This window comes from Rattus norvegicus, chromosome 3 (genome assembly GCF_036323735.1).
Source record: "Rattus norvegicus strain BN/NHsdMcwi chromosome 3, GRCr8, whole genome shotgun sequence".
Taxonomy (NCBI): Eukaryota; Metazoa; Chordata; class Mammalia; order Rodentia; family Muridae; genus Rattus; species Rattus norvegicus.
In genome coordinates, this window is record NC_086021.1 from 8,409,437 (window position 1) to 8,422,672 (window position 13,236).

Sequence of the window (13,236 nt, forward strand, 5' to 3'; positions counted from 1 at the left end):
ACCAGGAGTTCAAATCATCCTCGGGTGCATAGTGTGTTTGAGGACAGCCTGGGCTACATGAAACCTGTATAAAAAAATATGTCCCACAGGACATCCTTTCTTAGGCATTTGCCACACTTTGTTCTGTGGTTTCTGAGTGTCTGAAAAGTCCAGGGTACTTGAAGGAAAAGAACATCCTGGTGCTACTAGGGACTGTCAGTCAGAGACATTGGCTGGTGACGCCATCTCATCCAAGCTGGTTTCCGCCTGCTTCTGTTGCTGATGGGCTGATCCGTGTCCACAGCTTTACTCATGATCGCCCTGCTTCCTTTTAGCTGTACCCATTCTTGCTTCCTGCTGAGGCCGTGATGGAGTTCGTGACAAAGAGAATTGGGGTCTCCTTCCAGCCCACTGATTCTCTCAACAATAAGTTCTTTCTATGTAGAAATAGTTTCTCTGTTGCTTACATTATCAGAAATAAATAGAACACTCTTTTCTGTTTTATTTTGACACTGGGTTTCATTATGTAGGTAGGGCTGGCCTGAAACTCACTGTATAAACCAGGTCGGCCTTGAACTCACAGAGATCATCTTGCTTCTGAGTGCTGGGATTAAAGGGGCATACCTGGCTCCTTCTTTTTTTTAATTTTTTTTAAAATTTATCTCTATGGTGTGTGTGTGTGTGTGTGTGTGTTTGTTTGTGTGTGTTTGTGTGTGTGTATGTGCGTGTGTGTTTATGTGAGTGTGTGTGTGTGTTTGTGTTTGTGTGTGTGTATGTGTGTGTGTATGTGTGTGTGTGTTTAGGAGAGTGTGTGTGTTTGTGTGTGTTTGTGTTTGTGTGTGTATGTGTGTGTATGTGAGTGGGTGTGTGTGTGTTTGTGTATGTGTGTGTGTATGTGAGTGGGTGTGTGTGTTTGTGTTTGTGTATGTGTATGTGTGTGTGTGTGTGTGTGTTTTGACCAAAGAGTCCATCAGATCATCTGAACCCTGATCCTCTGCAAGAGCAACCAGTGTTCCTAACCAGTGAGCCGTCTCCCCAGCCCCTTTTGCCTGCTCTAAACTCCACTTCATTGTTCATCTTGCCCAGACATGCCTTTAATTCCTACTCTTAGTGTTTGCTTTAATTCAGTGAGTTCCTATTCGATTTTCTCTTGTTTCTTCTAATACATCACCAAGATGATGTGTATCCTTTTGTTTTGGAAGTTTCTCATTGACGACGCTTGAATCCTGGCTTTAAAATCCTTGCTGACAATTCTGACAATGGTTTTCTCTTGGTGCCACCACCAGAAAACTGTTTTTTCTCCTCTGCTTTTCATTTAGGGGGATGGTCATGGTGTGACGTGATTTCCATTTTGACATCGTTTGTCTAAGATGTCAGCAGTCCTGACACTGTGGGTGCAGTGACTGTTTATCCTTCATAAGCTTTTGGTGGTGTTTTGGTTTTTCTGGATTTTCCTGATTGAATAAAAAGGATTATACCTCCAGTCCATATCTACAGGCATGTCTTAGAGGGGTCAGGAAGAGTGGTTCTCAACCTTCCTAACGTAACCTTTTCATACAGCTCCACCAACTGTAAAATTATTTCATTGCTACTTCATAACTTTAATTTTGCTATAGTTATGAATTGTAATGTAAATGTCTGATGTATGGGATATATGATATGTGACTCCTGTGAAAGGGCCATTTGAGCTCCCAAAGGGGTCTCAATCCAAGGGTTAAGGACCACTGATCTGGACTTAGTGGGATGCACTTACCGACGTAGATGTGTTGCCCAGTGTTGCTGGGGAGGAGTCTCCATTTATGGAAGGCAAAGTATCTTCCAAGAAAAGGATTTTCTTGGGTCCCTCTGGAATAGTGGACACACTCTTGATGGTTACTAATGGATCAACTGACTCCAGGCAGTTTTCTTTTACATCATCGAAGATGAGGATTCAAAAAGGGTTCTGCTAGCCAAAAGCAGTGGCTGAAGCTATCCCTCGCAATCTTTCCCCTTCCCTAATGGCTCCTTCTCCGCACAAGGCCTACAGTAGATGTCTGAGTCCCTCCCAAGCTGCACCTTCCAATCTACACCCTTCCTCTGTGCTGTTTCTTTCACGAAGAGCACACACGCTAACCCTGAACCCATCTTGTCTTCAGTCAGCACTAACAACCTATTACTCTCTGCCAGTTTCGTTTTCCCATATGACACGGTTGCTCAAAATTCTGAGTCATATTCACGCATGTATGGACAAACAGAATGTCACCGATTGGCTAGTCTATAATGACGGAGATTCTGTATGATTCTGATTCAGAAGCCTGTAAATCCAAGATTAAGAGACCATCTGCAGAGGAAGGAGTTCTTGTGGGATGTAATCACCACAGAATGGATCCAATGGGCTACCAATACAAGAGAAGGAGCCAAACTCCCTTTCATAATTTAACCTTTTTCCACAATAGCATCATTAATAGATCTTTATTTGTAGGTTGCATCCCTCTTGACCTAATCAATTCTTCACAACTACATTCCCACTGGGGATTAATCTTCAGAAAATTACTTAAGGGCGAACAAATTCAAACCAGAGATGAGTGTGAATATTTGGATATATATAGTGGGGGTGGGCATTATTCTTCCCACGTCCTGAACCCTTAAGATCTCTCCCTCCTTCCCCATGGTAGACTCACTGAATGACGTGAATTCCAGGTGATTGATGAGGTACAGACACCAAAGCTCATTGTCATATCCTGTCATCAGTATCAAGCTCAAAACAGCAAGAGCCACCTGTGGGAAGGAAAATATGAATAAACTTTACGGTATCTCTAAACTATAAACCCCCAATTTAATCAAAACTTTGTTTTAGACTCAGCTCTTTTATATCGATGTGCTTTTAATGTGCAAGTCAGTGAGCTTGCTTGTGACCCTTCTACAGGTTTATACTGTACATTACCCATCTTCATCCTCAAAACTCACCTCCATTTCCACCTGCACACACACACACACACACACACACACACACACACACACACACACACACACACCCTGCTGCTCCCCTTCCTTTTCCTAAATGCCCCCTTTCACTTAATATCACTTATTAAAATCTAAATTTTGCAATCGTCTGAGTCTGGCTTGTTTTACTTAACACATTGTATTTTACACTCCATCTGTTTTTCTGAGAACAAAACCATTTCCTCTTATACAGGGATGAAAATCACATCAATGTATATCCCATTTTTAAGCCTTTCATCCAGTGATCAACAGCTAAGGTTATTCCAATGGCTTGTCTATTGCACACAGTGTGGCAATCAGAATGGATGTGCAGGGTCCTGGTTAGTTTTTATTATCAGTTTGACTCAACCTGGGAAGAGGGAGCCTCAGCTGAAGAATCGCCTCCATCAGATTGGCCTTTGGCCACATCTGTAAGGAATTTTTTTTTTTTGATGGTTGATGTGGAAGGGTCTATCCCACTATGGGGAGTGTCATCCACTATGAAGGTGGCCCTGGGTTGTATGAGAAGGAGAGAAAGCTGAGTAGATCATGGATAGCAATCCAGTACCCAGCATTTCTAAGTTGTCTCTGCTTCCTTTCCTGCCTCTAGAGTCCTGTCTGAGTTCCTGCCCCAACGTCACTCAGTAACAGACGGGAACCTAGAAGATAGAGTGAGACAAACTCTTTCCTCCTCAAGTTGACAGCTTTGACGAGATTATTCTTCTTGTTGCCTACTTGTTCTTCACTTTTTTGAAAGTTGTCTCTGTTTATTTTTCTTAGAAAGATGATATTACATGTTTTCTCATGGGCTCTCGGTCTCTCTGTATCTCTCTCTTTCTCTGTTTCTGTCTCTCTGTCTATCTGTATATGTGTGTTTGTGTGTGTATATGTGTATGTTTGTGTGTGTGTTTGTGTGTGCATGTGTGTATGTTTGTGTGTGTATGTATGTGTGTGTTTGTGTGTTTGTATATGTATGAGTGTTTCTGTGTGTGTGTGTGTGTGTGTGTGTGTGTGTGTGTGTGTGTGTCTGCTTTCCAGGCTTAAAAAAAATCCCCAAGTCTGTAAATCTCAGCAGGTGCCTAGAGAAGGAAGATGAAGGGGAGAAAATGGGGGAAAATCATGTCATTTGAGTTAACCCCACATTGTTGTCAGCCACATAGTGGACAACAGTCACATAATGGCAGAGGAGTCATAAGAGCAGAGAGAGAGGAAAACTCAAAGTGTGAAGGAAAATATGCTTAAAACTACGATAGAAGGGAGACAAAGAAGACGGTGCAATTAGAAAAGTGGACAGATTTTAAAAAGCTTGCATAAGTTGTTAAGCTCTAAGTACATTTAAAAATTATAATGTTAAAGTGGAAGGGAATTACTGGGAAGAGGGAAGGGAGGGTCAGAGTGTGGTGGGGACAGGGGAGGGTTCTGAAAAGAATCCTTTTGAAGATCTGAAGAACTATGTGACAGAAACAATTAAAGTGCCCTGTAATTTACAGGTAAATTCCACACTTACCTGCATCCAGTATTCTGTCTACCCATATTTCAAAAACAAAATTACGTCATCTATTTCATCCTGTTTTGCTGCATTTGATCTAATGAATTCCGTGTATCCAGAAGTGCTGGTAAATTTTAAAGACATTTAATATATGACTGGTCGATATCGGGTTTGTCATCAGTTTATCCCTACTTTGGAAGAAGGTCCAGGAGCTAATTTTTACTCCCTCTTTGCAAAGAATCCATAATTCATGATTGCCCTTGACTTCAATGCAAGGTATTTAATCCTGGCAAATTCCAGCTTTGTGTGAATAAAAATGGCCCTCCTCTAATTGTGGGTTTTGATAAAGCTAATTTTGGTGTGCTATCCAGTGGGCTGCCTCAGAGAGAAAGGCTACCAATATTTCTGATACGGAGAATGGCTTAAAGATAACCACAGGAAAGATAGGAGCTGGGAAAATAACCACCAAGGATGTTGGTGACTCAGAATCCAAAGACCATTTCAGGAAAAAAAATGCATGAAAAGAGCTACATAGGGAGATTGTGACTCCAGTTATCAAAATATTTAGGTGGGGACTTTATTTTGGGTCTCCACGAGGCTACATGAGAAGCTAAAACCTAGATGCTGGAAGTTTCTAAGCGTTACTAGGGAAGGAAGTGGCCTGAGAGCGCTTCTATGACGTAAGCAGAGCCTGGATGATGTCACAGAGAGAAGGGCGGAGGTTTCGCTTCTCTTCCACTTGGGGCGCTAGACTCCCTTGAAGGTGGGTTCACTATCTTCCCAGTGGTGTGTGAAAGAAAGTTCAGCTCCTGAACCCCCCAATTGTTCAACAGGCTTTTGGTGCCTGACCGGTTTCTGAAGACAGAATCTGGACGACTAAAACATTTTCTTTCAGTAAACACGTTTATGAACATAACTGGGACCCTTGTAGCCCAGAAAGCTAAAAGTTTTCCCTCGTACAGCGAGTAACGGTATGTTCTGATGTCTTCCACGTTTGAGAGCTAGGCCCATGGTCTAGTCTAGTCAATCTCCGGAGTTTGTTATCCTTTGCTAACAATATCTAATTCATAATTCTACGAAAATGCCAAAGATCCTTTCTGTGCCTGTGCATTTTAGGAGATAATATTTCTTTGTTTTTTTGTTGCTTTTTTTTTTCGGAGCTGAGGACCGAACCCAGGGACTTGTGCTTGCTAGGCAAGTGCTCTACCACTAAATCCCAACCCCATTAGATATTAATACTAAATGGCTGTTGTTGCCTAGGCAAAAGTCCCTTCATGTGGTCGAAGATTCAACAGCTTCATGGAATAAACCTGGGGCTGGGTCTGGATGCACAATGCAGAAAGCCAGTGGACTGGTGCTGTGTCTCTGGGCAGACACTTGTGGATGTTGCCACATAGTTCATAGTTAGAGGGTAGAAGAGGGGTGTGGCCACCCTTCTGGCTCCTTTGCTATCCTATCTCTGTTCTGCTTGCTTAAAGTGGGGGACAAGGAAACTTAATACCACACTTACCTAGCCATTCAAGGAGAGGTTCCTCAGCAGAGGCCACGGGGTGAAGAAATGTGTCTGAATATGTTATTCTGAGCTGTAGAGAACCATTTTTTTCATTTCCCTTTGAACTTTTGATTTTGATTTTTGAGACAGTGTTTTCCTGTGGGTAGCTTTGGCTATCCTGGAACTAACTCTGTAGACCAGGCTGACCTTGATCTCACAGAGGTCCTCCTCCCTCTGCCTTTTGAGTGCTGGAATTAAAGGTGTGCTCCACCATTGCCCAGCCCTCCTATGAACTTCTGATTACGACAGAATTAGATTCAGATCCTCAAACCTGAATATCATGGCCTTCCTCACCTGCTCCAAAGTTCTCTTAAACCAGAGCCTTGGTCCAGTGCCCTCCCCTCCCCACCCCCATTGTTCTTTCAGGAATTCATATGATAGAGGGAACAGCATTTTGTCTGCTTTAAGAAGGCAAGCTCTTCAAACCCAGGCCATGGGCAAGTATGAAGCCTGAGCACAGAATGATAGAAACAAGACAGTTTACCAGGATGTCGTGGACTACCACATTAGGTCTACAGAGATGAAGAAGAGGATGTCTCTGAGGAGGATGAGCACACCATCCAACCAGAAGCAGAGGAGGAGGTGGCCTTCTCCCAAGGCCCTGGGGAATAAGGTGGGCTGCAGAATTTCCCATTGATGGAAGGAAGGTGATGAGCCTCTCACCCAATGGAAGGCCATCGTTCTAGATCAACTGCCAACAAATCCCTCTCTCTATCTGGTCAAGTATGACGGAATTGACTGTGTCTATGGCCTGGCACTTCACAGCGATGAGAGGATTTTAAAGCTTAAGATCTTGCCTCACAAAGTAGTGTTTCCTCAAGTGAAAGACGCCCATCCCGAAAGTGCCATGGTTGGCCGAGCTTTGGAGCTTAAATTTGAGGGCAAACATGGCTCTAAGGACAACTGGAGTGGGGTGGTCCTAGCCCATGTACCGATCATGAAGGACTGGTTTTCCATCACCTACGAGAAAGATCCAGTCCTATACATCTACCAGCTCCTGGATGATTACAGAAAAGGTAACTTCTGTATCATTCCAGAGACTCCTCCAGCAGAGGTGAAGTCAGACGTTGACAGCGACATCTTAAGGTCAATGTATGCAGTACACCAGAAGTTACGGGTCCAAAAAGATTGGCAAAGTCATTTACCAAGTTCTAGCCAAGTCTTCCATGTACTTCATCAAGTTTGTTGGCAATGTCCACATCTAAGTCTATAATCTGGTGGAAAAGATCGGTTAAGGTGAAATTCACAAAGTGTGGGGGACATAGATCTGTAATTTATAGGATTGGGGGAAAAATGTTTTTATGTGTTTTAGATACACAAGGGCCTTTGACAACCCCAGTATCTTTTCCAGTGGAATTTGTTTTTGCTCTAAAAATTAAGATGTGAGATGTGACGTGTTGTATGTGAACTCTTTGGTGGAGGAGACAAACTTTGGTGGATGGAACATGGAGAGGAAGCCGGAAAGGTAAAGGCTGTGAACAGCAAGTCTAATGTCACGTAGGCTAAAACAAACAGGACTGAGCTGGTCTGGTCTTTAGGGAGAGAAAAGAACTGGAGATGAGGCTTAGAGGAGCAGGGTTGGCACGGAAAAAAAAAGATGGATGTTTAAGAAACAGTGGAGAGGGACGAGAAATAGATAGACTCTCTGAGGTGAAGTTTGATGGAGAAACAGACTGTTGGGGAAAGAGTGGCAGTGAACAGGGAGGTGGTCTTGGAACTCAAGGGGAAACCCAATAAACTGATCCAAGCAGACTGAGAATCAGAGAAGGTCGGGGATTGTTTGACTAACGAAACCTAATGAAACCTGTTTCTCATCTGAAGATGTATTATTTTTAATTATGTGGGTGGGGGCAGGGCATGAACACAGGAGACCACAGAGACAAGAATAGTCAGGTCCCCTGGAGCTGGAATTAAAGGTGGTTGGTGGCCATTGGACATGAGTTCAAAGAACAAATCCACGTCCTCTTTCAAAGCAGACGAGCTCTTGATCCATTGGTCATCTCTCCAGGCCCCTAAAGTCATCTTTTTAAATACATGCAACCTTCACATGCAGAGAAGAGACCAGGATGAGGGTTAGAAAGATCAAATTGATGGGGATGTGGAAGAAAGACTAAAGAACTCATGAGGGAGTAGAGGACACTGAGGGACGAAGGAATTCCAATATGGAGTTCTCATAAAGTGAAGCAGGAGACCAGGAAGAACAGAAATGGTCTAGAATGAGTTGAACTTGGGCCGCATCCATATTGGTCTCTTGGTTTCCTTAAAGAACAGCCAACCATCACTACAGAAGGTGGATGTGAGGGGGAGGCTTCCCCGGAGGACATTTTAACGATGATAACTCAAGAGTAGTGAATGCCAAACTAAGTTTATATCTATCGATTCCTGAAAGTATCATAAAGCCCCTTATTTTGTATGATCAGTAAAAAGTAATTTAAAAGGGAAGATGAGGATGCCGTGAGCTTCTGTCAGGTGTTACGTGGATCCTGTGTTTAGCTTCCCTGAGCACGTTAGACTCTGTTGCATCCTGTAATATTTTTTGAGGTCTCTTCTCAATGCCCCTAGATGACCACAAAGACCTCCTGCACTGGCTTGTCTTGCCTGGCTCTCCTTCGACTGGATGGCTTCCTACACACCTGTGGGCCCTGTTACCCTATCTAGCCCCAGGAAGTTCCCATCTTTTACTCACATGTAAGCTTATCCTCAGAAAACTCTTGATGGTGCCTCCAGTGCAGAGGTGCTGAGCTCTTTCCTATGCCATTTGCCGTGACTTTAAAATGCTTTGCAGTTCCTGACCATGTAGCTCTCTCCTCCTGAGAAGCCTCTGTGCACCCCATGGGGTCTCTCTGAGCCACATCTACACTCCAAGAGTTTCTTTGGAGACAACCTTATCATGGACTCATTCATTGTTGTTTCTTCTCTCAAGAATAAATTTCTCACTGCAGGCCTTGAAAATACTTTCTATCATTGATTAATTCTGCTATTTGGGGGTTTTTATGCTGGCTGGTTGTCTGACGGTTTCATTGCTGCGAAAAGACACCATGACCAAGGCAACTTATAAGGGACAACATTTTTTTGGGGATCTTTTTTTTTTTTTTTTGGAGCTGGGGACCGAACCCAGGGCCTTTCCCTTCCTAAGCAAGCGCTCTTCCACTGAGTTAAATCCCTAACCCCAAGTGACAACATTTAATTAGGACAGGCTTTCAGGTTCAGAAGTTCAGTCTATTTTCATCAAGGCAGGAAGCATGGAAGCGTCTAGACAGACATGGTATTGGAGAAGAATCATATCACCCCCACAGTGATATGCTGCCTCTAACAAGGCCACACCTACTCCCACAAGGCCACACCTCCTACTTGTGCCACACTTCCCATGGGACAATCACATGCTAACCACCGCCCTGATTTTATGCCAACTGGACACAAGCTAGAGTCGTCAGACAAGAGGGTGCCTCAGTTGAGAACATGCGTCCATAAGATCCAGCTGGAGGGCATTTTCTTAGTGATTGGTGGGGGAGGGCCCAGCCCACTGTGAGCAGCAACATTCCTAGGGTGGTGGTCCTGGGTTCTATAAGAAAGCAAGCTCAGCAAGACATGAGGAGCAAGACGGTAAGCAGTGCCATTTCATAGCCTCTGCCTCAGTTTCTGCCTCCAGGATCCTGTCCTGTTTGAGTTCCTGTCCCAACTTCCTTTGGTGATGAGCAGCAATGTAGAAGTGTAAGCTGAATAAACCATTTCCTCCCTAACTTGCTCTTTGTTCATGATGTTTCCTTACAACAATAGGAACCCCAAGTAAGACAATTTCTTATAGAAACAGTGTGTCTAGTAGAGCCACAGACACTTACCTCATAACCACAAATAGAGACGTATAGACGCTTTGTTTTAATTTAAAGGTAAGACTTGCTCATGTACTGACTTGTGACTTTCTAGTTTGCTTCCTTCTCGTCCTGATGAATGCCATGATCAAAACTGACTTGGGGAGGAAAGGGTTATTACCTTACAGGTTACAGACCATCAGTGAGGGAAACCAGAACGGGAGCTTGAAGCGGTAACAAGGAGCTCTGCTTGTTGTCCTGCTCCCTGTCTCAGTCATTGTTCTGTTGCTTTGAAGAGACACCATGGTCAAGGAACTACTATAATGAAAGTATGTAATTGGAAGATAACTTAGAGTTTCAGACGTCTGGTCCATCATCATGGCAGGGAGCATAACACGGGAGCAATAGAGAGCTACTGCTCTGTAAGCAGAGAGAGAGAGAGAGAGAGAGAGAGAGAGAGAGAGAGAGAGAGAGAGAGACAGAGACAGAGAGAGAGAGACAGAGAGAGAGATAAAGAGAGAGAGACAGAGAGACAGAGAGAGAGAAAGAGAGACAGAGACAGAGACAGAGAAAGAGAGAGACAGAGAGGGAGGGGGAGAGAGAGGAAGGGAGGGAGGGAGGGAGGGAAGGAGTGAGAGACAGAGAGAGAGAAAGAGAGACAGAGAGAGAAAGAGGGACAGAGAGAGAAAGAGAGAGAGGGAGGGAGGGAGAGAGAGAGGGAGGAAGGGAGGGAAGGGGTGAGGAAAAGAGAGAGACAGACAGAGAGAGAGAGAGAGAGAGAGAAAGAGAGAGAGAGAAACTCTGGCAAAGCATGGGGCTCTAGAAAACTCAAACGCCACCATTGTCGACACCCCCACTACCTCCAATGAGGCCCACCTCTTAATCCTTCTAATCCTGGAAAATACTGTCATTCCCTGTTAATTAAATATTCAAATATATGACTGGGGGAAGCTTTCTTATTCAAACCGTCACACTCTCCATGGCTGCTCCATTACTATTTCTTACAGCCTAAAAGGCTATTCTTTTTACACATGACTACTGATGAACTTGCCCACAATGGTGGGCCCTCCCACAACAATCATTAATCAAGAAAATGTTCCATAGACTTGCCCAAAGACTAACCTAATGGAGGCAGTTCTTGAATTGTTCTCTCTTCTCAGTTGACTCCAGATTGTCAAATTGGGGGAAAAAAAGAGGGAGAGACCCAGAACAATAATGTTTCTCTTACTCCATGTTACATCCTCACCACCAGCCACTCTCTTCTCTCAGTGTACAGACCCACTTCCCTGTATGGCAGAACTGAAGAGTAACTACTGTCACCAACATGAATACTCGAGGATATAGGACAAGAAATGAATACATTCTACAGCTCCCCGCACCAAACAAAAGCATTTTACTGTGTGCTGCACTTACTGGGAGACTGTCAGTCACTGGCCATTTCATGGGTCACAGTAGACCACAGAACCAAAAAGTCACAACCTACATATCATCTCCTCTCAGCGGGAGACATAGCCCTTTCTCAAAACCCATGAATCTATCTGTAGGCTTAGATTTTTTCAAAACCTGCTTTATTTAGGGTTCTTAAACCTTCTAGCCCACCAACCAGAGGTAGCAGAGAGAGAAAGTTGATAGGAAAAGGGAGAGAGTTGTGGACCTATTTAGAAGCAATTCTTTGGGGTAACTTCAATCTTCATGGTGCAGTACGATCCAATAGAAAATGCAAAACATGAATCAGTAGCAGTGCCTTGATCTTGCAGAGACCACAAGGCTCTAACAAACCAACAAGAAGCAGCAGAAGCAGCCAGAAGCAGCCCGAATAGCACAGGTTCTTTTGTGCATTTCTCATTACGGAACGAAGACCAGCAAAGACCATCGAAATATTGCAAGGTGTAGCAATGTAAAGATGTCCTCTCCCTCTCTGTGGGATTACATTTATGTTCTCCATAAACATCCTGTCAACCTTCAAGCGTGTGCTCCAGCTAAATATCACATGCCTTCTCATGTGTCTGCTTCAGCAAAACATCCTCTCCTAACATAGCTTCCGGAAAAACATCCTGTGACACAAGTGAGTTTCCAAAGAAACCAAAATTTTTCCACTTCATCTAGTCTTATCTCACACTCGGCAGTGACAGCACAAAACATATAATGGCCGTCTTGCAAGGGTCCTAGGCCTCAGCTCCATCATCCGCTGGAGCTTCTGCAATTGCACTCCGTGAAACTCAGCCCCTTTTCTGAGCACAACCTTCAGTTATCCCCGTAAACATTGTGCTCTCTCCATCTTTGCTCTCAGCCAATAGCTGTCCAACTTCCAGCCAACTCAGCTGTGACCAGAAAAACCCTCATCAAGAAAGTCAATGAATTTGACTTGATTTTTTTTTCCCTGACGGAACGGAGTGTTCTCCCTGCAAGGTCACCCTGGTGTCTGAGTCATCTGTAATAAAACCCACTACTATTAAGATCAAAGTCACAGGAACTATGACAAATAGCAAATCACACGACAAGCATCACAGTTGGCCAAGCCTTTTCTGCAGCCTTATTGAAGTATAATTTACTTTCTTAAAAAATCCATTTATTTTAAGTGTGTAATTTAATGATTTTACAGCAACATTTATGGCTTCCTTCGCTTTTTTAATACTCATTTCCCACTAGTTCATACGATATCACAGTCTATTAAAAACACAGAAATGAAGTCAGGAGAAGGACCAGAGCGGGAAGCAGGAGGTTCTTGATTTGCTAAGACGACAGATACATTGACAGAATCGTCTGGATAAAACCACTTGGGAAACATTGGGTCTTCTCTTAGCGTGCAGCCTCCAGACAAAGAGTTTAAAGGGGTAAGTCATGTGTCCTCCTACATCAAAACCGGAGCTGACATTGTGTGGTCAGCATCACTTTTGCCACTTTCATGTTAATCCCATTCATCACTCTTGCACATTGCCTAGCAACTCACATAGTAAACAAACTTATTTTGGTTCATGGTTTCATAGGTTTCGGTCCATGGTCACATGACCATGAAAGGGGCACGGTAGAGCTCAACTGCTAACCTCACTGTCATCCAAGAAGCATCAACACAGGAAGAGACCAAGGACAAAAAAACACCCTCCAAGACATGTTCCAAATGACCAAGTCCCTTAATTTCCAATATCCTAGTTTCCCGCCACCTTCATACACATCCATCAACAGATGAACTCATTGAGTAGAGCCCACAGGGTCCAATCGCCTTTCATATTCCCACCTTTGAACACTGTACTGGGACAATGTGTATCTTAAACCCATAGGGTAGGGCCAGAAGGTTGTGTCAGAGGTCTAAACGTCACCGCACACTAGAAACAGCTGGGTAGGTTTCTCAACATCCCCTATTTCTTTCTGGGACTGAGCTACACCATGTCTGCATTGCAGCACTTTGACTGGGGTGAGATACCGTCGGCAGTCAATTGTAAAGATGC

The 13,236-nt window shown here is 43.8% G+C and overlaps 1 protein-coding gene across 1 annotated transcript; it reads left to right on the plus strand.

Moving 5' to 3' along the window:
- Window positions 1-6,414: 6,414 nt before the first annotated feature.
- Window positions 6,415-7,360, plus strand: LOC134486028 (Y-linked testis-specific protein 1-like). The gene is made up of 2 exons (XM_063284798.1): window positions 6,415-6,418; window positions 6,635-7,360. The coding sequence occupies exons 1-2, from the start codon at window positions 6,415-6,417 to the stop codon at window positions 7,192-7,194; spliced, it is 564 nt and encodes a 187-aa protein (XP_063140868.1). The 3' UTR covers window positions 7,195-7,360.
- The last annotated feature ends 5,876 nt before the right edge of the window (window positions 7,361-13,236 follow it).